The sequence below is a fragment of the Heptranchias perlo genome, chromosome 1 (genome assembly GCF_035084215.1).
Source record: "Heptranchias perlo isolate sHepPer1 chromosome 1, sHepPer1.hap1, whole genome shotgun sequence".
In the NCBI taxonomy this organism is placed as follows: Eukaryota; Metazoa; Chordata; class Chondrichthyes; order Hexanchiformes; family Hexanchidae; genus Heptranchias; species Heptranchias perlo.
This window is the reverse complement of record NC_090325.1, coordinates 122,403,550-122,426,681: the sequence shown is the minus strand read 5'-3', so window position 1 is coordinate 122,426,681 and position 23,132 is coordinate 122,403,550. Positions and strand designations below refer to the sequence as shown.

Here is a 23,132-nt window from a genome sequence, read left to right as displayed (position 1 = left end):
TTCCGCACCCATGAGGACGGCCTCAACCGGGATCTTGGGTTCATGTCACGCTACACGTAACCCCACCAGCAAAAAGGGGGGAAAAAATTATGTTTTTTAATATTCTCTCTCTCTCTGCCATTTTGGGTTTCTTTCTGCCTGTCTGTGTAATTGACACAATGTATATCCAGTGTACTGGGACGTGCTGTTCTCCGTGACTGGCCTGTTTGAATAACAACGACACCTTTTGATTGGTGTGATGCTGTCCCAGCCTAGTATAAGATATGCGATTTGAGAACCTTTTCACTCATTCATCTGACGAAGGGGATAATCTCCGAAAGCTTGTGATTTTAAAATAAATTTGTTGGACTATAACCTGGTGTTGTAAGATTCCTTACATTTATTCACAGGAATGGGTAGGGCTGTAGCTGTGGTAGATCTTGACTGGAGGTTGGACTCAAGTAGATGAAATTACACTGATACAATCTCCCTTGTAAAGCATAGGCAGGTTTCTTGAGACATCCCCAAGAAGGTGTTCCTAAGCCTGATTACTTAGGGCCGAGGCCAAGCTCAAATGTAGCATCCTTTCTTCCTTCTGTCTGAATTCCTCTCCTTCCTCTAAATCTACAACAGCCATCAGAAGTCCAACTGAATGCCCAAGCTGAGCAGTGCGATTACAGCTAAGATTTGCAGATGCTATCAGCAACAGTGCTGAGATCATGCAAAAGGAATCTTGAAATGTAAAAATGCAGCAAATAGCAGAGAAAAGCAATGGAAGTAAAATGATGCTGAAATTGCAGTATGAAAAGTCAAACAAACAACCAGGTTGCAACACTGTCGAAATTTGTCAGTCGGTCACTAGCATGGAAGCTCACAAGCATGGTTTTAAACAGGAAAACAGCACTACAGGAGTGGGGACAAAAACCTAGTTGAATTCAGTATGGTATCTATTTAAATAAAACTGCCTAAAATTATGGTCTTTAATGAGGCCCACACGTACGCTTTGTACAGCATCCAAAAACACTTAAAAAGTTAGGATAGCGTAATTGAGTGCCTACTCGTCCGATTCTGTGAGGCGCACGCACACAGAATGTGTAAGTTTGCTATTTTGGAGCATCAACACGGAATCGATCCTTACATCTCAATAGTTCATGCTGTAGCAGATATCACATCAATACATACTCTCTACTTTGGCTCCTTGTTTCGCTACTAATTGATTTACACTACAGTTTTCCCCAAATATTCGCTCAGTTATTAAAACAATCTAAATCTGGTTGCATTGTTCCTCATTGTTTTTTTCTGCTTTCTAATTTAATATTATCTGCAATCTTCCTTTTGATACCCTCAGATCAAGTATCTCACTTGTTACTCTTTCCCAGTTTGAAAATTTCTACCTATGGCTACACTCCCATTTGCTTACTTTGAGCCAGTTTTCTATCCCTTGGTCTATTCTACCACCTTATTCTGTGACTTTTTTAAAAAACTTAACCATTAACCTCTGTGGAATCTTGCCAAATGCTTTTTGCAAATTTGAATCCTCAATCCCTTGTCCACAATTGCAGCAATATTTTTGAAAAACTCCAGCACATTTGCTAAACCCATCCTCTCCTTTCTGAATCCTTGCTGGCTATCCTTTATCAAGCTATGCTTTTCCATGTGTTCCCCCACAAGATGCCATAAAATCATTTAGATGATTTTCCTTACAACTCATTTTAAACGGATATATTTTTCCAGAAGGTAAGAAATGATAATTCTCTACTATCTTATTCAAACTTATAATATTGTTAACATTTTTGCATTAATTAGGGTATGCTTCTAAAGCAATCCAAGTCTACGCAGACCATCTCAATCTTAAAGGTACGAATTTTTCCTCTTCCCCTTCCATGTTCTACTGTTTAAAGGCAAACGCTATTTATTTATTTTTTCCTTAGTCTCGTCAGGCCACACACCAACTGCAGCTCAGAGGGAAACTAGGTGACCTACACTCGGAGCTTCATCAATGATACTCCCAAACGGCTGCTAGCACGTAAAAATTTAAGAGAAAGAAAAGCAAACAGGCAAAAAGAAAGATGAAAAGAATAAAAGGCTGTAAAGCTGCGGTATCCCATGGATTGAACTGCTTCTGCTTCTCTGCTTTAGGGCTTTCATTGCTCTGCAGTTTCTTTATAGTTGTAGCTTCTCTGTGTTCTCTCTTTGTTGCCTGTGTACATTTGTATAGATGCAAATACAGAACACAGAAATAGACTAAAAACTGAGCAGAAACAAGCTGTCCTTTATTTTCATTTTTCTATACCCAATTCAGTCTTCTCTAACTTCAGTTCATTTCCCACTTCCATATCCAACTAGCTTCTTTGTTTTCATTGTTTCTTATTTTGTATTTGTAGCCACACAACCTCTCTATGTCTGTGTTTGTTGTAATTAGAAGACCGCATGAACAGCCAATGTTCAAATTATCTTCATGCAAATTTTTGATCCATCGATGGCTGCCTTTGCTTCCATCTGAGCCTCATGATTGTAAATTTGCTGCAGTGAAAATGGCACAGTTCTGATCTAAACAAATGATTGTTCAGCTGCCACTATGGAGCACAGAAGTAAACAGTCCGTGCTTCGCAGATTCCATCAATTCTGTACAAAGATCGAGACACCGCTCTATGCAAAATGCCCACCTCAGTATAAAAGGCTCCAGCAAATACCCTTCGCTGCATTTGTAGAAATACCCAAAACAAGCACATTAACAAAAGCATACTTTATATTCTCCTGAACAATCTCCCTACAGCCACATAGAGTCTGGGTTTTAAAATAATTTATTTTTCCCTCAGCTCTTCCACGTTCTTTTTGCAATGAGGAAAAGTGCCAACTTATATCCAGCTCCTCATCTTCAGAAATTAATGAGCTTAAGTGACACAATTCTTGCAATAACAGAACCATTTCATATTGCACGTTTTCTGCTGTCAGTACCGATGCAGTCGGCAGCAAATTGATAATATAAAACCTTTGGTGCAATTGGAGCTGGAGATAAACAGCATCAGCAAAGTTGGTGGTTCCCAGTCACAGCTCTGCCAACAGTACTACTACTACCTACAATGTAAACGCAAACAATGCAGATACCACAGGGACAGATGGCAAAATAAACATGGCCAGCACTAGACTGAGTGCCTGAATCATTCCCACTCTTCTCTGGCTTTACTCCTATGCTCCTGTATAGAGATTTCACAGTGAGCAGAGAAGTTATCAGAGCATAAGAAAATATTTGTTTTCAAATAGTTTTAAAAATTCCATCTGCACAAGCCACTGCTGCTTCCACAGCCACAGCTGTTGTTAAAGATATTTTGCCTATGACTGTAAGAAAAATAGGTTGGTAGCCAGGAGAGCAATGCCCATATGTCAGGCACCACCACTTTGCCACGATTCTCCTGTAGCTGGTTCCACAGGATAAATTACCGTGGAGTCACACACCACCAAAGATCTTACTGAACAAATTGGCCGAGAAAATTGTGTGATTGTGCCCGCCATAGAATTCCACCATTGATCACACCAAAATTTATGGGGTCAGGGAGAGGGATCTCCACAAGGTGGCCCTTGGCAGTTTGAGGACACATCTGTGGCATCCCTGTCAAGGATCCTAGCACTAGCTAGACAACCTGAGGATGGAAGGAGGAGTGCCAGGGTCCCAAAACCAAATCAACAATTGTGGTGTCACTGCAAGCCTCTTAAAAAAGGGGCTGGTTCAAACTCCCCCTCCCCCACCCCACAAAACATTTTTTTCCCTTAATTTTCCAAGGCTAAGTCCCAACTCTGCCTGACCCCTGAGGAAGGCCACACTTCCGCTAGGGTCAGGCAGTTACTGCTGGTGAGATCAAATGTACCTGCATTAATTATATGCCGGATCCTAACTAAGGGAAAAAAAGCAGGAACACCCAATTTAGGGAGACTCCACCCCTTTACATCAATAGCCTTGTTGGGGCAGGCAAAGCTCCATCTCTCCAAAGCAATCCCAGAAACATTGGCGCAAGGCAAGGACCTGGTGTATCCAGGTCCTGACCAAGTTTACAGCTATTCCAATGGACACCAACCGGATTTACAGCAGGAATCTGTTGTAATGGCTGTGTTTTTTTGGGACTATAGTCTATACATTAGATTGAAACTGCTATTAAAAAAACATGACCCAATAATAAACAACAACAAATGATAGTGTTAATCATTTTTTTCCAAATAATTTTTTTCCTTTACTGCAAGGTCCCCACAATGTCACAACCCTGATTACAAAAAAAACATGAAGGCAAAAAAATCACTTGGAAAAAAAACAAATAATCTTGTAGAATATAAATGTTTTTAAAAATCTGCCTCTATGTCCAATAATAGAGATCAGCAGAAAAATCCAGAATCCAAAATCTACAGTGATGTGGTATTCCAGTTCCTGTACTTTTTTTCCACACAAGTTGGCTGATCACATAAAGGTTGTGGAATGATATCACAGGCTGTATTCAGGCTAAAGTAGTAGAGCAATAAGAAGCAATGGCTTCATATTAAGTTTATCAACATTTCAAAACCAAAGTGGACTTAAATCATCATTTTGCAAGAGCTACTAATTTTGAAGGGTATCAACTTTCCGAACAAATTTTTGTGTAAGAATTGCAGCTTTAAAGCTGTGCAATCCCACAATTCCCATTATTGAATTATTAAGGATATTTTGGATAACCCAAACTTGGGAAAACTAGCCTTGGAATCCCTATAATATTAACATAAAGCTGGTTGAAATTGTCAGTCAAATATAAAGTCTGACTACAACAGTTGGTTGCCTGACTAGAACTTGTAAGCTTACTCACTGGTTGACTGACTACGCTAAAGGGAAATCAACTCTGAAAACAATGAATGACTGATTTCAGCAATTGAACATGGATTATTTTGAAAGAAATTTGTTTTGAGAAATAATTTAGAATGAAATTAAGATTAGTACTGAAATTGTGCAGCCTTGATATGTAATTTACTTTACTCACTATACATATTTATCTGTCAACATCAACTTTTCCCAGATTTTCTTTGTGCTTGCCACTGGGTTTTCTTCCTCAGATGGGTAGGGTGGGAGTGGTCAAGTGAGTCACAGTGCAATCCTTGTTAAAAGAAACTGAAACATGTGTGGCCATAGAGGACAAAGAGTTCAATTTTGAAATGGTGGCGGGTTGGCAGCAGAGGGGGGGTGAAGGTGCACATGGCAAACACGAATTAAGAGAACTTACTGTTTCTGATGCGATCGCAATGTAACTGATGGTGATTAAAGTTCTTTCCAGGTTTCGCGCTTAGCAGCCAGCCTGATTGACAGGGCGGGGAGGAGAGCAAAAGAGAGAATGAGACGTCATCCGGCGCTGGACCGGAAGATCGGGGGGGCGGGGGAGAGTGGAAGACTGGGGGTGAGAGGGGAAGATCGGGGTGACATCGGGGGGGGGGAAAGAGAGGGAGAAGATCGGAGAGGGAGACATCGGACATCGGAGCAGGGTGGAAAGGTAGGTTGATTTTGTGTTTTAACTTTGTGCAATGGTTTTTTATTTAATTTATTTTGCTTCTTTTTTGCCTGATCCGGCCCTTCAGGCCTGGTTTCATCAGGCGTGAATCAGAAGCCATGGGAAAGCTGCCCAGGTAAGTTAGACATCATTTTAACTACCTAATATGTCATAAGTAAAGTGCCTTAAGCACCTCAATGAGGTACATTTGGTTCTTTAACTATCATCCCGCCGGCTTTAATTGCAACGCACCCGCAATTTAGGTTTAAAATTGAGCCCAAAGTGTCCATTTTGTTTAGGATAGAAATCTTCCATGTCTACAAGGCATTCTCCCCAGAAAGCTAGCTACAACTGGTGAATCTCATCACTACTGAACTTAATTCATAATCTGAAGAACCAGTCCTGGCTGCTTTACAGCGTTTCTGAAATTAGCTCAATTTGGATGCGATAGTCATTTCTCTGTCCCACTGCAAATTTATCACATTGGGTAGCTGCCATTATTGGCTACAGTCACAACAACATAGACAAGTGTTCAAATCTAATTTACTTTACGTTAAAGACAAGCATATTTGCCTGTTAAACCTAGAAGTTATGTCTGGGGTCTGAAAGTCTAGCTATAGATCTGATGCTACAGGAGAATCTGATGCCCAGAGGTTTGACAGAATAACTTCATTGTAGTCATTGCTAGTCTAAATATTCTGATCTCATCCACACTAAGAAACACAGGTGAAAAAACACCACTGATCGTACTCTCATCCCGTGGAGTTAATACGGCAATGGAAACTCTAAATACAAGAGCCTTAGAGCTAAAGTCCAAATTAAACTCAATGGTTATCCTTACTATCAACAAGTATGGCTAATTTAAGTGTCAATCACCATTGTAAATCACTGAGACTGCAGAAACATGAACAGACCATAGAGGGAGGCAGGTAAGTGACTGGTAGTGACTGTAGGCTACGTTTTAAGTTGACATATAGCATACAACTAAATTTTAAAAACTAAACTGAATTTGATTAATCTAATTAAATGAGGTAAATAATTCGATTCACACTAAATTGATTAATTAAATAAATAAATTAATGGGAGGACAGGAGAAGTGTTGCTGCTGCAATATGTGGGAGCTTGTGGACATTTTTGTCCAGGGCGACTACATCTGCGGTATGTGTCAGCGACTCGAGGAACTTCGGCTCCGAGTTGAGAAGCTGGAGTCCGAGCTGCGGACATTGCGAGACATCAGGGAAGGAGAAAGCCACCTGGACCTTTTGCTCCAGGAGGCAGCCACACCCGAGATTATATACTTTAGAATTGACACGTGGTCAGGGACAGGAGGGTGTGACTGCGAATGAGGCAGGTACGGGAATCCAGGAGGTAGTATTGCAGGAGCCCAAGTCCCGGCACTTGTCCAATAGATTTGAGGTTCTTGCAACCCTTGTGGACAAGTGCGGGGACTACGGAGAGAATGAGAGAATGAGCAAACTGACCACGGCACCGTGGTACAGGAAGCCGTTCATGTGGGGGTACTAAAAAGGTAGGTGGTTGTAGTAGGCGACAGTATAGTTAGGGGGATATACACTGTTCTCTGCAGCCAGGAGCATGAGTCCCGAAGGCGATGTTGCCGACCTGGTGCCAGGGTTAAGGACATCTCCTCCGGGCTGGAGAAGAACTTGTAGTGGAAGGGGGAGGATCCAGTTGTGGTCCACATGGGTACCAACAACATAGGTAGGACTAAGAAAAAGGTTCTGTTGAGAGAGTTTGAGCAGCTAGGGAGTAAATTAAAAAGCAGAACCACAAAGGTAATAATCTCTGGATTATTACCTGAGCCAGGAGCAAATTGGCATAAGGTCAATAGGATCAGGGAGATGAATGTGTGGCTCAAAGATTGATGTGGAAGAAGTGGGTTTCAATTCGTGGGGCATTGGCACCAGTACAGGGGAAAGAGAGAGCTGTTCCATTGGGACAGACTACACCTGAACCATGCTGGGACTAGAGTTCTAGCAAATTGAATAAGTAGGGAGATAGATAGATACTTTAAACTAAATAGGGGGGGGGGGGGTGTGGAGAGAAATCTAGAATGCTAAAGAGAAAAGACGAAGAAGCAGTGCAGGAAAGTGATTGGGGTAAGGATAACCAGACTGTGTCAGGAAGGGACAGAGCGTACAAACAAAAGAGTGCACTAACAAATAGGGTCCGGGTAAGAAAAAATGGTAATAAGACAAATAGGGCCATAGTACAAAAAAATGTTAAGATGTCTAAAAATGTTAAGAAGACAAATCTAAAGGCACTGTATCTGAATGCATGAAACATTCGTAATAAGGTAGACGAATTAACAGCGCAAACAGATGTAAACGGATATGATATAATAGCAATTACAGAGACATGGCTGCAGGGTGACCAAGGCTGGGAGCTGAATATCCAAGGGTATTCAATATTTAGGAAGGACAGGCAAAAACGAAAAGGAGGTGGGGTGGCGTTGTTAGTAAAGGAGGAAATCAGAGCAATAGTGAGAAAGGATATTGGCTCAGAAAATCAAGATGTAGAATCAGTCTGGGTGGAGTTAAGAAGCACCAAGGGGCAGAAAACACTGGTGGGAGCTGTCTATAGGCCTCCAAACAGTAGTGGTAAAGTAGGGGATGGCATCAAACAGGAAATTAGAGATGCATGTAAGGGTACTATATTAATCATGGGTGAATTTAATCTGCATATAGACTGGCCAAACCAAATTAGCAATAATACTGTGGAGGATGAATTCCTGGAGTGTGTACTAGATGGTTTTTTAGACCAGTACATTGAGGAACCAATCAGGGAACAGGCTATCCTAGATTGGGTATTGTGCAATGAGAAAGGGGTTAATTAATAATCTTGTTATGTGGGGTCCTTTAGGGAAGAATGACCATAACAATAGAATTCTTCATTAAGATGGAAAGTGAAGTAATCCAATCCGAAACTAGGGTCCTAAATCTAAACAAAGGAAACTACGAAGGTATGAGGAGTGAGTTGGCTATGATAGATTGAGAAGCTTCATTAAAAGGCAGGACGGTGGATAAGCAATGGCTAACATTTAAGGAACGAATGCATGAACTGCAACAGTTGTGCATTCCTTTCTAGCACAAAAACACAAAAGGAATAGTGGCTCAACCATGGCTAACAAAAGAAATTAATGATAGTATTAGATCTAAAGAGGAGACATATAAAGTTGCCAGAAAAAGTAGCAAGCCTGAGGATTGGAAGCAGTTTAGAATTCAGCAAAAAAGGACCAAGAGATTGATTAAGAGGGGAAAAATAGAATATGAGAGTAAACTTGCAAGGAACATAAAAGTGGACTGTAAAAGCTTCTACAAGTATGTAAAAAGAAAAAGATTAGTGAAGACAAATGTAGGTCACTTACAGTCAGAAACGGGAGAATTTATCAAGGCGAACCAGGAAATGGCAGAGCAATTAAACAAATACTTTGCTTTTGTCTTCATGGAAGAGGACACAAATAACTTCCCAGAAATGCGAGGGAACCAAGGGTCTAGTGAGAAGGAGGAATTAAAGGAAATCAGCATCAGTAAAAAAATAGTGCTGGAGAAATTAATGGGACTGAAAGCCGATAAATCCCCAGGACCTGATAATCTGCATCCCAGAGTACTAAAAGAGGTAGCCATGGAAATAGTGGGTGCATTGGTTGTCATCTTCCAAAATTCTATAGATTATGGAACAGTTCCTGCAGATTGGAGGGTGGCAAATGTAACTCCACTATTTAAAAAAGGAGGGAGAGAGAAAACAGGGAACTACAGATTAGCCAAACATCAATAGTAGGGAAAATGTTAGAGTCTATTATAAAGGATGTGATAACAGGACACTTAGAAAATATCAACGGGATTAGACAAAGCCAACATGGATTTATGAAAGGGAAATCATGTTTGACAAACCTACAGGAGTTTTTAGAGGATGTACCTGGTGGAATAGATAAGGGAGAACCAGTTAATGTAGTTTATTTGGATTTTCAGAAGGCCTTTGATGAAGTCCCACATAAGAGGTTAGTGTGCAAAATTAAAGCACATGGAATTGGCGGTAATATACTGGTATGGATTGAAAATTGGTTAACAGACAGGAAACAGAGAGTCGGAATAAAAGGGTCTTTTTCGGGGTGGCAGGCAGTGACTAGTGGGGTACCGCAGGGATCAGTGCTTGGGCCCCAGCTATTCACAATATATATCAATGATTTGGATGAGGGAACCAAATGTATTATTTCCAAGTTTGCTGACGACACAAAACTAGGTGGGATCGTGAGTTGTGAGGAGGATGCAAAGAGGCTTCAAGGCAATTTAGACAAGTTGAGTGAGTGGGCAAATACATGGCAGATGCAGTATAATGTGGATAAATGTGAAGTTATCCACTTCGGAAGGAAAAACAGAAAGGCAGAGTATTATTTAAATGGTGATAGATTGGGGAATGTTGATGTACAAAGGGACCCGGGTGTCCTTGTACACCAGTCACTGAAAACAAATATGCAGGTGCAGCAAGCAGTTAGGAAGGCAAAAGGTATGCTGGCCTTCATTGCAAGAGGATTTGAGTACAGGAGCAAGGATGTCTCACTGCAGTTATACAGGGCCTTGGTGAGACCATACCTGGAGTATTGTGTGAAGTTTTGGTCTCCTTACCTAAGAAAGGATATACTTGCCATAGAGGGAGTGCAGCGAAGGTCCACCAGACTGATTCCTGGGATGGCAGGACTGTCGTATGAGGAAAGTTTGGGTCGACTCGGCCTGTATTCACTCGAGTTCAGAAGAATGAGAGGGGATCTCATTGAAACATATAAAATTCTGACATGGCTAGACAGACTGGATGCAGGGAGGATGTTTCCCCTGCCTGGGGGGGATCCAGAACGAGGGTTCACAGTCTCAGGATACGGGGTAGGACATTTGGGACTGAGATGAGGAGAAATATCTTCACTCAGAGGTTGGTGAACCTGTGGAATTCTCTACCACAGAAGGCTGTGGAGGCCAGTCACTGAATATATTTAAGAAGGAGCTAGATAGATTTCTGGACACAAAAGGCATCAAGGGGTAAGGAGAGAGAGTGCGAATATGGTATTGTGATAGAGGATCTGCCATGATCATATGGAATGGTGGAGCAGGCTCGAAGGGCCGAATGGCCTACTCTTGCTCCTATTTTCTATGTTTCTATTAATTACTTCATTATACTACATCCCATTTCCCAAACTATCCCACTGAATTCTAAATTTCTAAAACTCACTAATAGTTAGAAAAAGGAAAATTATTAATCCCATTTTGAATATTCTAGGCACATTGGCCAAATAGCTAGTGGTTAACTAACCTTCTTCCTACATTTATTGGTGATATGCTGATCATAATGGTGACAAACATCAAGTCCAGGTTCAGAATCCAACGTGGGTGGTAACAATTCTGGTTCCTTTATGGAAACCCAAATTTGCCTCTTGTGAAATTATCACGTGTTGAAGTGGATTGGCATAAACAGATTAACTGATCATTTATCTCACTGCTGTTTGTGGGACCTCGCTACACACAAATTGGATGTCATGTTTGCTTACAAAACAAATGACTACACTTCAAAAGCAATGTATTGGCTGTGAAGAGCTTTGGTCATCCTGCCGACATGAAAAACATTATATAAATGCAAGTTCTTTTTTCTTCTTTAACCCTTATTATGCCCAAAATAGCAGTTTCAGTATTGATTAATTTGCAAGCAAAATCAGCAAGTAGACATTAGTTATGAATATGCATTTTTAAAAATGATTAAAGTGAGAATTTTTTTTAAATCCTCTGTAAACAAAAATTTAAAACAGCCTGGGTTTGCAGAAGATCAAGTATAATTATTTTACTTCAGACCAGATATTAATTTTTACCTTAACATCTACAATAATCTAGGTTTCACTATAAGGCTGAACATTGTAAAGGTGGGCAAGAATTGCTGCACTTGAATCATGCTTACATCATCCAATCTAACTACATCAACTGTGATTGCAGAAAAGTGTAAGGGCCAGCCCAGGAGGAGGAAGATGGGTACTGGAAAATAGGGCAAACCATTTAAAGAAAAAAATAATTAGTTTTCAAACTAATGTTATAAACTGGAAGCAAGAAGCTTAGCAGACAAATGGAAAAGTAAAAAAAAAATGGCAAAAGCTTTCATATTGGGCCTGACTTTAACTCCTCTGAACAGGCCTGAGTATTGGGGCAAGCTGTAGAGATATCCACTGTTGCTGCCCAACTTTATGTTGTGAAGCCCAGAACGAATTATATTATCTCGATTTTTGAGACCAGTCACCCCTTAAAAAAATATTTTCAGAGCCGACTAATCAATAAAGATAGAGAAAGCTATGTAAAAAAAAAGATATTGATAAAAAGTGGATACAATAAACATGAATTAACTCCATGTCTATGTCTTTGTCAAAAGCCCCATCCTCTCTCCCAACTCCCAAGCAGACTGTGGCAGGAAGGGACAGAGAGTTTACCAATAATAGTGCATCAACAAGTAAGGTCAAAGCAGGAAAAAATGGTAAAAAGTCAAAATTAAAGGCTCTTTATCTGAATGCACAGAGCATTCGTAACAAGACAGATGAATTAATTGCACAAATAGAGATGAATGGGTTTGACCTAATTGCCATTACTGAGACTTGGTTGCAAAATGACCACAGTTGGGAACTAAATATTCCAAGGTACATGACATTTAGAAAAGGCAGGCAGAATGGAAAAGGAGGGGGTGTAGCCCTAATAATAAAGGATGACATAAGGACAGAAGTGAGAAAGGATCTTGGCTCGGAGGATCAGGAAGTAGAATCAGTATGGGCGGAAATAAGAAATAACAAGGGGCTGAAAACACTGGTGGGAGTAGTTTGTTGGGGCCCTAATAGTAGCTATACCGTTGGACAGAGTATTAATCATGAAATAACAGGAGCTTGTAACAAAGGTAATGCAATAATCGTGGGGGACTTTAATCTGCATATAGACTGGGCAAATCAAATTGGCAAATGAAGTTTGGAACACAAGTTCATGGAATGTATTCGAGATGGTTTCCTAGAGCAATACGTCATGGGACCAACCAGGGAACAGGCTATTTTAGATTTTGTACTGTGTAATGAGATACGGTTAATTAGTAATCTCACAGTAAAGGATCCTCTGGGGAAGAGTGATCATAATATGATAGAATTTCACATTGAGTTTGAAAGTAACGTACTTAAATCAGAAACTAGAGTCTTGAACTTAAATAAAGCCAATTACATAGGTATGAGGGGAGAGTTGTCAAAGGTAGATTGGGAAATTAAATTAAAGGGATTGACAGTTGAAAAGCAATGACAAACATTTAAAGAAACATTTCAATATTCTCAACAAATATACATTCCATTGAGAAATAAAAACTCCACGGGAAAAGAGATCAACCCGTGGTAAACTAGCAAGAAATATAAAAACGGATTGTAAGAGCTTCTACAAGTATGTAAAAAGGACGAGAGTAGCAAAAGTAAATGTTGGTCCCTTAGAGGCTGAGACTGGAGAAATTATAATGGGGAATCAGGAAATGGCAGATGTGTTAAACAAATATTTTGTATCTGTCTTCACAGTAAAAAGCATACCAAAAATAATGGGGAACCAAGGGGTAAATGAGAGTGAGGAACTTAAAACAATTAATATCACTAGAGAAAAAGTACTGGACAAACTGATGGGACTAAAAGCCAACAAAACCCCTGGACTTGATGGCCTACATCCGAGGGTTCTAAAAGAGGTGGCTGCAGAGATAGTGAATGCATTGGTTATGATCTTCCAAAATTCTCTAGATTCTTTTACAGCCCCAGTGGATTGGAAGGTAGCAAATGAAGGGAGGGAGGGAGAAAACAGGGAACTACAGGCCAGTTAGCCTGACATCGGTCGTCAAGAAAATGCTGGAATCCATTATTAAGGAAGTGGTAACAGGGCACTTAGAAAATCATAATATGATTAGACAGAGTCAACATGGATTTATGAAAGGGAAATCGTGTTTGACAAATTTATTAAGAGTTTTTTGAGGATGTAACTAGCAGGGTAGTTAAAGGAGAACCAGTGGATGTAATATTTGGATTTTCAAAAGGCATTCGATAAGGTGCTACATAAAAGGTTGTTACACAAGGTACGGACTCATGGGGTTGGGGATAATGTGTTAGCATGGATAAAGGATTGGTTATAGAAAACAGAGAGTAGGGATAAACGGGTCATTCTCAGGTTGGCAGATTGTAACTAGTGGGGTGCCACAAGGATCAGTGCTTGGGCCTCAGCTATTTACAATCTATATTAATGACTTGGATGAAGGGACTGAGTGTAATGTATCCAAGTTTGCTGACGACACAAAGCTAGGTGGGAAAGTAAGCTGTGAGGAGGACACAAAGAGTCTGCAAAGGGATATAGACAAGTTACGTGAGTGGGCAAAAAGGTGGCAGATGGAGTACAATGTGGGGAATTGTGAGGTTATTCACTTTGATAGGAAGAATAGACAAACAGAATATTTTTTAAATGCTGAGAAACTATTACATGTTGGTGTTCAGAGAGACTTGGGTGTCCTTGTACAAGAAACACAAAAAGTTAGTATGCAGGTACAGCAAGCAATTAGAAAGGCAAATGGCATGTTGGCCTTTATTGCAAGGGGTTTGAAGTACAAGAGAAAGGAAGTCTTACTACAGTTGTACAGGCCATTGGTGAGACCTCACCTGGAGTGCTGTGTACAGTTTTGGTCTCCTTATCTAAGGAAGGATATTTTTGCCTTGGAGGTGGTGCAACAAAGTTTCACTAGATTAATTCCTGGGATGACAGGGTTGTCCTATGAAGAGAGGTTGAGTAGAATGGGCCTATACTCTCTGGAGTTTAGAAGAATGAGAGGTGATTTCATTGAAACAAATAAGATTCTGAGAGGACTTGACTGGGTAGATTCTGAGAGATTGTTTCCTCTGGCTAGAGAGTCTAGAACTAGGGGGCATAATCACAGGATATGGGGTCAGCCATCAAGACTGAGATGAGGAAGAATTTCTTCACGCAGAGGGTTGTGAATCTTTGGAATTCTCTACCCCAGAGGGCTGTGGATGCTGAGTCACTGAATATATTCAAGGCTGAGATGGATAGAGTTTTGGATTCTAGGGGAAATCAAGGGATATTGGGATCGGGCGGGAAAGTGGAATTGATGTCGAAGATCAACCATGATCTGATTGAATGGCGGAACAGGCTCAAGTGGCCTACTCCTGCTCCTATTTCTTATGTTCCCACCATCTGAGCAAAAGGTAGCAACCCTAGCCAGCAGTGCCCCTAAGCATCTCAGAGCCAAGTCACCCTGTTTTTCAGAAACAGTCCCCTGAGCACCAACCAAACACATGCAGAACTCAGAGTTATATATTGCCCAGGAGGGCAAACTAGCTGTATGAGTGGTCCAAAACAACCACTACAGGGTGTGCAGGAACCAGGAGCACAACCAACAGGTCCAAGACTTCAAACTCTTTCAAATTTCAGAATAAGGTCTGAAGTGGGTCCTGGATTTTGCTACATTTAGATAGAGATCAAATCTGGCATAATTACAGCACAAACAGACATCCATTGCTGAACACTATATGTAGCACGAAAGAAGAAAAGAAAATTTTGAATTAAGTACTGCAACTGCAGGAAGGAAGGGCATGTTTAAAATCAGAGGACTCCCAAAAATTGAAGGAGTCTCAGGAACTCTTGTGACAAAGATGCTTAACCTATTTTGACCACATCCCTTAAGGTTGTTAAATTAATCTTCATAACAATTTATTGGTTATGCTTTGCAACATTAAGGAGAAGTGCCTTGTTAAGTGCATCTACTACAGCAGATATAATCCTACATCAAGATATCGAGAAAGTCACCAACAAGTAGCACAAACCAGAAATAATGGTACCAGATCCTCAGCTAAATAATTCTAACCACTCAACCAACTCAGGAAATGGAGAGATTGTCCCAGTGTTTCAGGATTTTTTTGGTTCAAAGCTCTAAGTACTAATGGTACAAAGCTCTTCCTTAGTATTCCTACAGCAAACAAAATATTTATATTATTTATATAACGCTACCATTTTCATGACTCAAAGCAAACTTGCATGTCCAGTCAATACACCGAATCTTCTCCATTGTTACCTGTGTTTCAATTGGACCACATACAGCTTGACGAACGCTACACATTTAACATTTTAGTAGTGGTAAGGACACCTGAATGTGTCGTATACAGAATTAAAACTGGTGGAAGGAGATTACAAGGAAGTAATACAACTGAGGAGTTTGGACAGCATCTTAAATCCACAGAAACAATTGAATGGATTTGACATGTCATCCACCACCTAAGATTGTATTAACATTGTTAACTTCCCCTATCTGCATATAAAAAGTACAATTTTTAAAAAGTTGTTCAACTGGGAAATTACTAATGACTTACCGATATGCAGAGCTTCCCCAGGTCCTTGTGCTGTGGAAAGGGTGATGTCAGTGAGTGCAGATTACAAACATTGTGACGTAAGCAAGTGCAAGTTTATCAATCATGATTGGTAGTAGGGCATTACAAGGTTATTTTTTTGGCAGTCAGCTGCAGGGTTAATCACAAATTTGTGTGTATATTTTATTTATATATACATATACACATATATATATATACACATATATACACACATATACACATCTACAAATACATATATACATATACACACACATACATATGTATATACACTGAATTCATATTTACCTTTTTGTGGTTCTTGTACACATTTCTGTGAGCAAATCCTTTTCCACAAAGTTTGCATTTGTAAGGTTTGTCCTCGCTGTGGATAATTTTATGCGCAGTCACTTGATCTAGACGTTTAAAAGATTTACTGCAGACCTCACAGGTGTAAGGGCGTTTCTCTGTGGAAAACAAGCAGCAAATATTAAACTGTCAGTTTGTAAAGAAGGAAAGATGAAAGGAAGACTTTATCCACTGAGGGAATCTTGCAATTAAGTCAACACAATTAAGATTAAACCAATTAGACAGACAGCTGCATGCCTTTTGAATTATGTGCATCAAATTGCTTTTTGTAGGACAAGCTCGGGTATATCTTCTGCAATTTGCACATCCTAAACCATCTCTTCTAAATACCAAACTCTGTTTAATTAGCTTTAGTCAAAAGAGAATGACTTCAAAGAAAAGTAGCTACACACCATGAACATAAATCAGCTCTTTTTCAGATTAAAGACAGTTAAGCAGCTATGACAAATTTTATTTTGTGTTACTTAATTACCAGGAAAGCGGGTCACAAGGCAGGCCCCAGAAAGTGAAACTTCATGCTATCTGCTTTTATGTTTCAGCAAGAAACTCCAGCTTGGAATTACCTGAATGGGTAATCATATGGCGCTTCAACTGGTTTGCTGATATGAATTTTTTGTCGCACTCCTGGCAATTGAAGACCTCGTGAATCTTGCAATTTGAAGATAAACAGTGATTATTACATGCAAGGAGAATTCAACGAAGATATCAGATCAAAGACACAAATCTTCTGAGGTTGCTTTGAGAGAGTTTAATGACTTCTCTGCCTCAAGCCAAGTTAACATTTACAATTGCACTGTAATTGCCTTCCTAATAATCTCTTAAGAGACATGAGAGTATGGTTATGAAAATAAAACCTGACATTTAGAAAAGAAAAGTACAAGATTAGAACACCACGTGGGAGGAGGGACATCAGTTATATATTTTTCTTTTTTTTTTAATGAGAACTATAATTCAAGAATATTAATATTGAGAAAATTAGGTTACAAATATTGAAGATAAACTGATTGCAATAGATTTGCTGACCTTAAAGTTCAGATTTGTCTTTTAACCAGAACTTCTTGTGATATTTATTACTTTATTCTGTAACTCATTTATTACTTTATTCTGTAACTCATCATCATGTCCTGGATTTTGTTGGAATGACTTTATGATACTGACTCCCTTATAAAGCTAGAATTGTTTATTAATCCTGGCATGAAAGCTCCTTTCATATCTTTCTATCCATAAATCTGTACTGTTCTGCATGTTTGTCACAATAATACTGAAGAAAAAAATACTCCGGGAATTAAAAAACAGACTTATATTTATGCAATTTCTATGAATCTCTTTGAAACATCGAAAACTGTATTGCCTACAATGAATTACTCTGAACTGAACTGACTGTTGTTATGTACACAATAGTATTTTTGGGATTTATAAATGGGGCATATAAAACAATAGTAACAACAGGGTGTCAGCTGTGGCTCAATGGCAGCAATCTTGCCTCTTGAGTCAGAAGATCATTGGTTCAAGTCCTACTCCACAGACTTGAGCACAAAAGCTAGGCTGACACTCCCAGTGCACTATCAGAGGTATCATCCTTCGGGTGATATGTTAAACCGAGGCCCAATCCGCCCTCTCAGGTGGACTTAAAAGATCCAACGGCACTATTTCGAAGAAGAGCAGGGGAGCTCCCCCAAGTGACCTGGCCAATATTTATCCCTCAATCAACATCACTAAAACTCATTGCTGTTTGTGGGAGCTTACGGTGCACCAAGTCCAAGTCTCCTACATTACAACAGTGACGACACTTCAAAAGTGTAAAGCGCTTTGGGACGCCGTGAAAGGCACAATATAAATGCAAGTCTTTTTTTTTGTTTTCAAAGTCATGATAAATTTGTACAATACATTGGACAGGCCGCATTTAGAGCACAGTTTTTGGAGCCACGTTATAGAAACAATATTAAAGCAATAGAGTAGTATAGAAACATAGAAAATAGGAGCAGGAGTAGGCCATTCGGCCCTTCAAGCCTGCTCAGCCATTCAATATAATCGTGGCTGATCCCCTATCTTAATACCATATTCCCGCTCTCTTCCCATACCCCTTGATGCCTTCTGTGTCTAAAAATCTATCTAGCTCCTTCTTAAATATATTCAGTGACTGGCCTCCACAGCCTTCTGTGGTAGAGAATTCCACAGGTTCACCAACCTCTGAGTGAAGAAATTTCTCCTCATCTCAGTCCCAAATGTCCTACCCCGTATCCTGAGACTGTGAACCCTCGTTCTGGACAGGAAACATCCATCCTGCATCCAGTCTGTCTAGCCCTGTCAGAATTTTATATGTTTCAATGAGATCCCCTCTCATTCTTCTAAACTCGAGTGAATACAGGCCTAGTCGACCCAATCTCTCCTCATTCAACAGTCCTGCCATCCCAGGAATCAGTCTGGTGAACCTTCGCTGCACTCTCTCTATGGCAAATATATCCTTTCTTAGGTAAGGAGACCAAAACTGCACACAATATTCCAGGTGTGGTCTCGCCAAGGCCCTGTATAACTGCAGTTAGACATCCTTGCTCCTATACTCAAATCCTCTTGCAATGAAGGTCAACATACCATTTGCCTTCCTCACTGCTTGCTGCACCAGCATGTTTGCTTTCAGTGACTGGTGTACAAGGACACCCAGGTCCCTTTGCACATCAACATTTCCGAAACTATCACCATTTATATAATACTCTGCCTTTCTGTTTTTCCTTCCGAAGAGGATAACTTCACATTTATCCACATTTTACTGCATCTGCCATGTATTTGCTCATACACTCAACTTGTCTAAATCGCCTTGAAGCCTCTTTGCATCCTCCTCACAAATCACAATCCCACCTAGTTTTGTGTCGTCAGCAAACATGGAAATATTACATTTGGTTCCCTCATCCAAATCATTGATATATATTGTGAATAGCTGGGACACAAGCACTGATCCCCGCGTTACCCCACTAGTCACTGCCTGCCACCCCGAAAAAGACCCTTTTATTCCGACTCTCTGTTTCCTGTCTGTTAACCAATTTTGAATCCATGCCAGAATATTACCGCCAATTCCATGTGCTTTAATTTTGCACATCAACCTCTTTTGTCGGACTACGTCAAAGGTCTTCTGAAAATCCAAATAAACCACATCCACTGGTTCTCCCTTATCCATTTTACTAGTTACATCCTCTAAAAACTCCCGTAGGTTTGTCAAACATGATTTCCCTTTCATAAATCCATGTTGACTCTGTCTAATCCCGTTGATATTTTCTAGCATTTTCCCCACTACTGATGTTAGGCTAACCGGTCTGTAGTTCCCTGTTTTCTCTCTCCCTCCTTTTTTAAATAATGGGGTTACATTTGCCACCCTCCAATCTGCAGGAACTGTTCCATAATCTATAGAATTTTGGAAGATGACAACTAATGCATCCACTATTTCCATGGCTACCACTTTTCGTTCTCTGGGATGCAGATTATCAGGCCCTGGGGGTTTATTGGCTTTCAGTCCCATTTATTTCTCAGCACTATTTTTTTACTAATACTAATTTCCATTAATTCCTCCTTCTCACTAGACCCTTGGTTCCCTCGCATTTCTGGGAAGTTATTTGTGTCCTCTTCCATGAAGACAGAACCAAAGTATTTGTTTAATTGCTCTGCCATTTCCTGGTTCCCCTTGATAAATTCTCCCGTTTCTGACTGTAAGTGACCTACATTTGTCTTCACTAATCTTTTTCTTTTTACATACTTGTAGAGGCTTTTACACTCCACTTTTATGTTCCTTGAAAATTTACTCTCATACTCTATTTTTCCCCTCTTAATCAATCTCTTGGTCCTTTTTTGCTGAATTCTAAACTGCTTCCAATCCTCAGGCTTGCTACTTTTTCTGGCAACTTTATATGACTCCTCTTTAGATCTAATACTATCATTAATTTCTTTTGTTAGCCATGGTTGGGCCGCTTTTCCTTTTGTGTTTTTGTGTCAGAAAGGAATGTGTAACTGTTGCAATTTATGCATTCGTTCCTTAAATGTTAGCCATTGCTTATCCACCATCATGCCTTTTAATGAAGCTTCTCAATCCATCATAGCCAACTCACTCCTCATACCTTCATAGTTTCCTTTGTTTAGATTTAGGACCCTAGTTTCGGATTGGATTACTTCACTTTCCATCTTAATGAAGAATTTTATCATGTTATGCTCATTCTTCCCTAAAGGACCCTGCACAACAAGATTATTAATTAATCCCTTCTCGTTGCACAATACCCAATCTAGGATAGCCTGTTCCCTGATTGGCTCCTCAACGTACTGGTCTAAAAAACCATCTCGTACACACTCCAGGAATTCATCCTCCACAGTATTATTGCTAATTTGGTTTGGCCAGTCTATATGTAGATTAAAGTCACCCATGATTACTATAGTACCCTTGTTACATGCATCTCTAATTTCCTGTTTGATCCCATCCCCGACATTACCACTACTGTTTGGAGGCCTATAGACAATTTCCACCAGTGTTTTCTGCCCCTGGGTGCTTCTTAATTCCACCAGACTGATTCTACACCTTGATTTTCTGAGCCAATATCCTTTCTCACTATTGCTCTGATTTCCTCCTTTACTAACAACGCCATCCCACCTCCTTTTCATTTTTGCCTGTCCTTCCTAAATATTGAATACCCTTGGATATTCAGTTCCCAGCCTTGGTCACCCTGCAGCCATGTCTCTGTAATTGTAATTATATCGTATCCGTTTACATCTATTTATGCTGTTAATTCATCTACCTTATTACGAATGCTTCGTGCATTCAGATACAGTGCCTTTAGATTTGTCTTCTTAACATTTTTAGACATCTTAACATTTTTTTGTAGTATGGCCCTATTTGTCTTATTACCATTTTTTCTTACCCGGACCCTATTTGTTAGTGCACTCTTTTGTTTGTACGCTCTGTCCCTTCCTGACACAGTCTGGTTATCCTTACCCCAATCACTTTCCTGCACTGCTTCTTCGTCTTATCTCTTTAACATTCTAGATTTCTCTCCACCGGGACCCTCCCCCCCGCCTTTATTTAGTTTAAAGCCGTATCTATCTCCCTAGTTATTCGATTCCCTAGAACTCTGGTCCCAGCACGGTTCCTTGTGTAGATTCACAAGGATGATAGCAGGTTTGGGAAACTATAGCTGGGAGGAAGGACTTGAAATACTGGGATTATTCCCACTGGAGCAGAGAAGGCAAAGGGGAAATGCTGTAGAGGTTTTTAAAATTATGAAGAGTTTTGATAGAGTGAACAAGAGAAAACAGTTTCCTCTGGTTAGGAAGTCAGTGGCGAGGTGTCATCGATTTAAAATTGTCGCTGTGAGAGAGAGGAGAGGGGTTTGGAGAAATTTTGTTTGCTCAGAAGGTTGTTGAAGCATAGAACACTTTGCCACAGGAAGTGGTTGAAGAAGAAGGCATTGCGTCTTTTAAGGGAAAATTGGATAAATATTTGAAGCAGAGAAAGATACAGGAATATAAGCAAAGAGTAGGGCAGGGAGATTAGTTTTGGATTACCCCAGCAAAAATCTGGAACAGACTGGATTGAATGGCCTTCTTCTGAGTTTTAAACTTCTACTGGTCATATAGTTCTACACTTGAGTGTAAATAGATTACAGCTTTTAGATATTACATTTGTATGGATGTAAATTATATAGAATTATCTATAAAGAAAATGAGGTAAAAACATACTGCAATTGAAATAAAATGTGGCCCTGTAAGTTTTACTTGGAATTTTTATTTCACTGTTTCTGAAACTGATAAAATCTCCATGTATATTTTCAACAGCATTTGTACTAATTGTCACTAATACTAAGCCAAAATCAAAAGTTAATTAAAATGACAATGCTATACTTAAATCCCACTAAATTATAAGTATTGTACTGTACTTCAGAAAATTACTAATTGCTATTTTAGCCATGATGTTAAATCTCTAATGTCAGACAGTAGTTTTTAATCAGGCCATCTTGAATACCTTTTCATTAAATCCATACAGTCATATCACATGCTAGGGACAGGAACAGCTCTATGAAGCTCATAAAGTTCTAATGGCATTACGAAAAGTAGATTTACAAAAGTGCCTCATGTATGGAAACTTTAGGGGTGAGTGAGCCAAACTTGAATTAACATTTTGAATTATCATGACATTTCATACTCCATGACCACTGGATTTCAATACATCAAACCTAGAAAATGAACAGCCATTCTACTTAATGGGACTCAAGACACCTTAAATAAAAGAGACAACATAGGCAGTTAATTCATGTGGTGCAAATATAATACCAGAGTCAGTGAGTACATTCAGCTCATGAAACACAACTATGCAATGAATATTGTTAGTGAAATAATGGGGAAATTTTAACCCAACCACGACAGGTGGGAGATGGTTGCGGGGGTGGGGGAAAAAGAATTAAATTGGTAAAAATGTGAAACGCGACTCTAACCCGCCGCGAATGCGCATACCTCCAGTTTAACTGTGGCGAGTTTGGGGGGTGTCTGAAAAACCCGCTCTGGAGAGGCGGGTCAGTGATTATAATATTTTAATGAGGCTCCGTTCCTCAGATTTTGTGAGCCATTTGAATTTAACGACTGTGGGCCGGGTTTCCCAGGGCTCAGGAAACCCGGCAGATAAAGGGAGGCAGGACCTGCCAGATCCAGCAGGCAAGTACTTTTCCAGTACTGCTTGTGGGCCAGGAGAAGGAGTGCTTCCCCCCAGCCCCTCAAACAAATCTTCTGTCACGATCTCTCCCTCCCAGTGATCGGCCGACACCCCCCACGATCTTCAGACCGGCCGACATCCCCACACGATCTTCAGACCACCCCCCCCCCCCCCACCCCGTGATCTTCAGTTC

At 40.0% G+C, this 23,132-nt stretch overlaps 1 protein-coding gene across 7 annotated transcripts in view; it reads right to left on the bottom strand.

Moving 5' to 3' along the window:
• Window positions 1–23,132, bottom strand: part of prdm5 (PR domain containing 5) — a 327,858-nt gene that overhangs the window by 217,057 nt on the left and 87,669 nt on the right. For 5 of the 7 annotated variants that reach the window (XM_067990858.1, XM_067990828.1, XM_067990835.1 and 2 more), the window contains exons 9-10: window positions 16,824–16,908; window positions 16,201–16,358 (exon numbers count right to left, since the gene is read on the bottom strand). In XM_067990858.1, coding sequence (XP_067846959.1) covers window positions 16,201–16,358; window positions 16,824–16,908 — 243 coding nt within the window. Of the gene's footprint in view, window positions 1–15,897; window positions 15,928–16,200; window positions 16,359–16,823; window positions 16,909–23,132 lie in introns of all 7 variants that reach the window. The other 2 variants (XM_067990832.1, XM_067990838.1) reach the window with 1 other exon arrangement.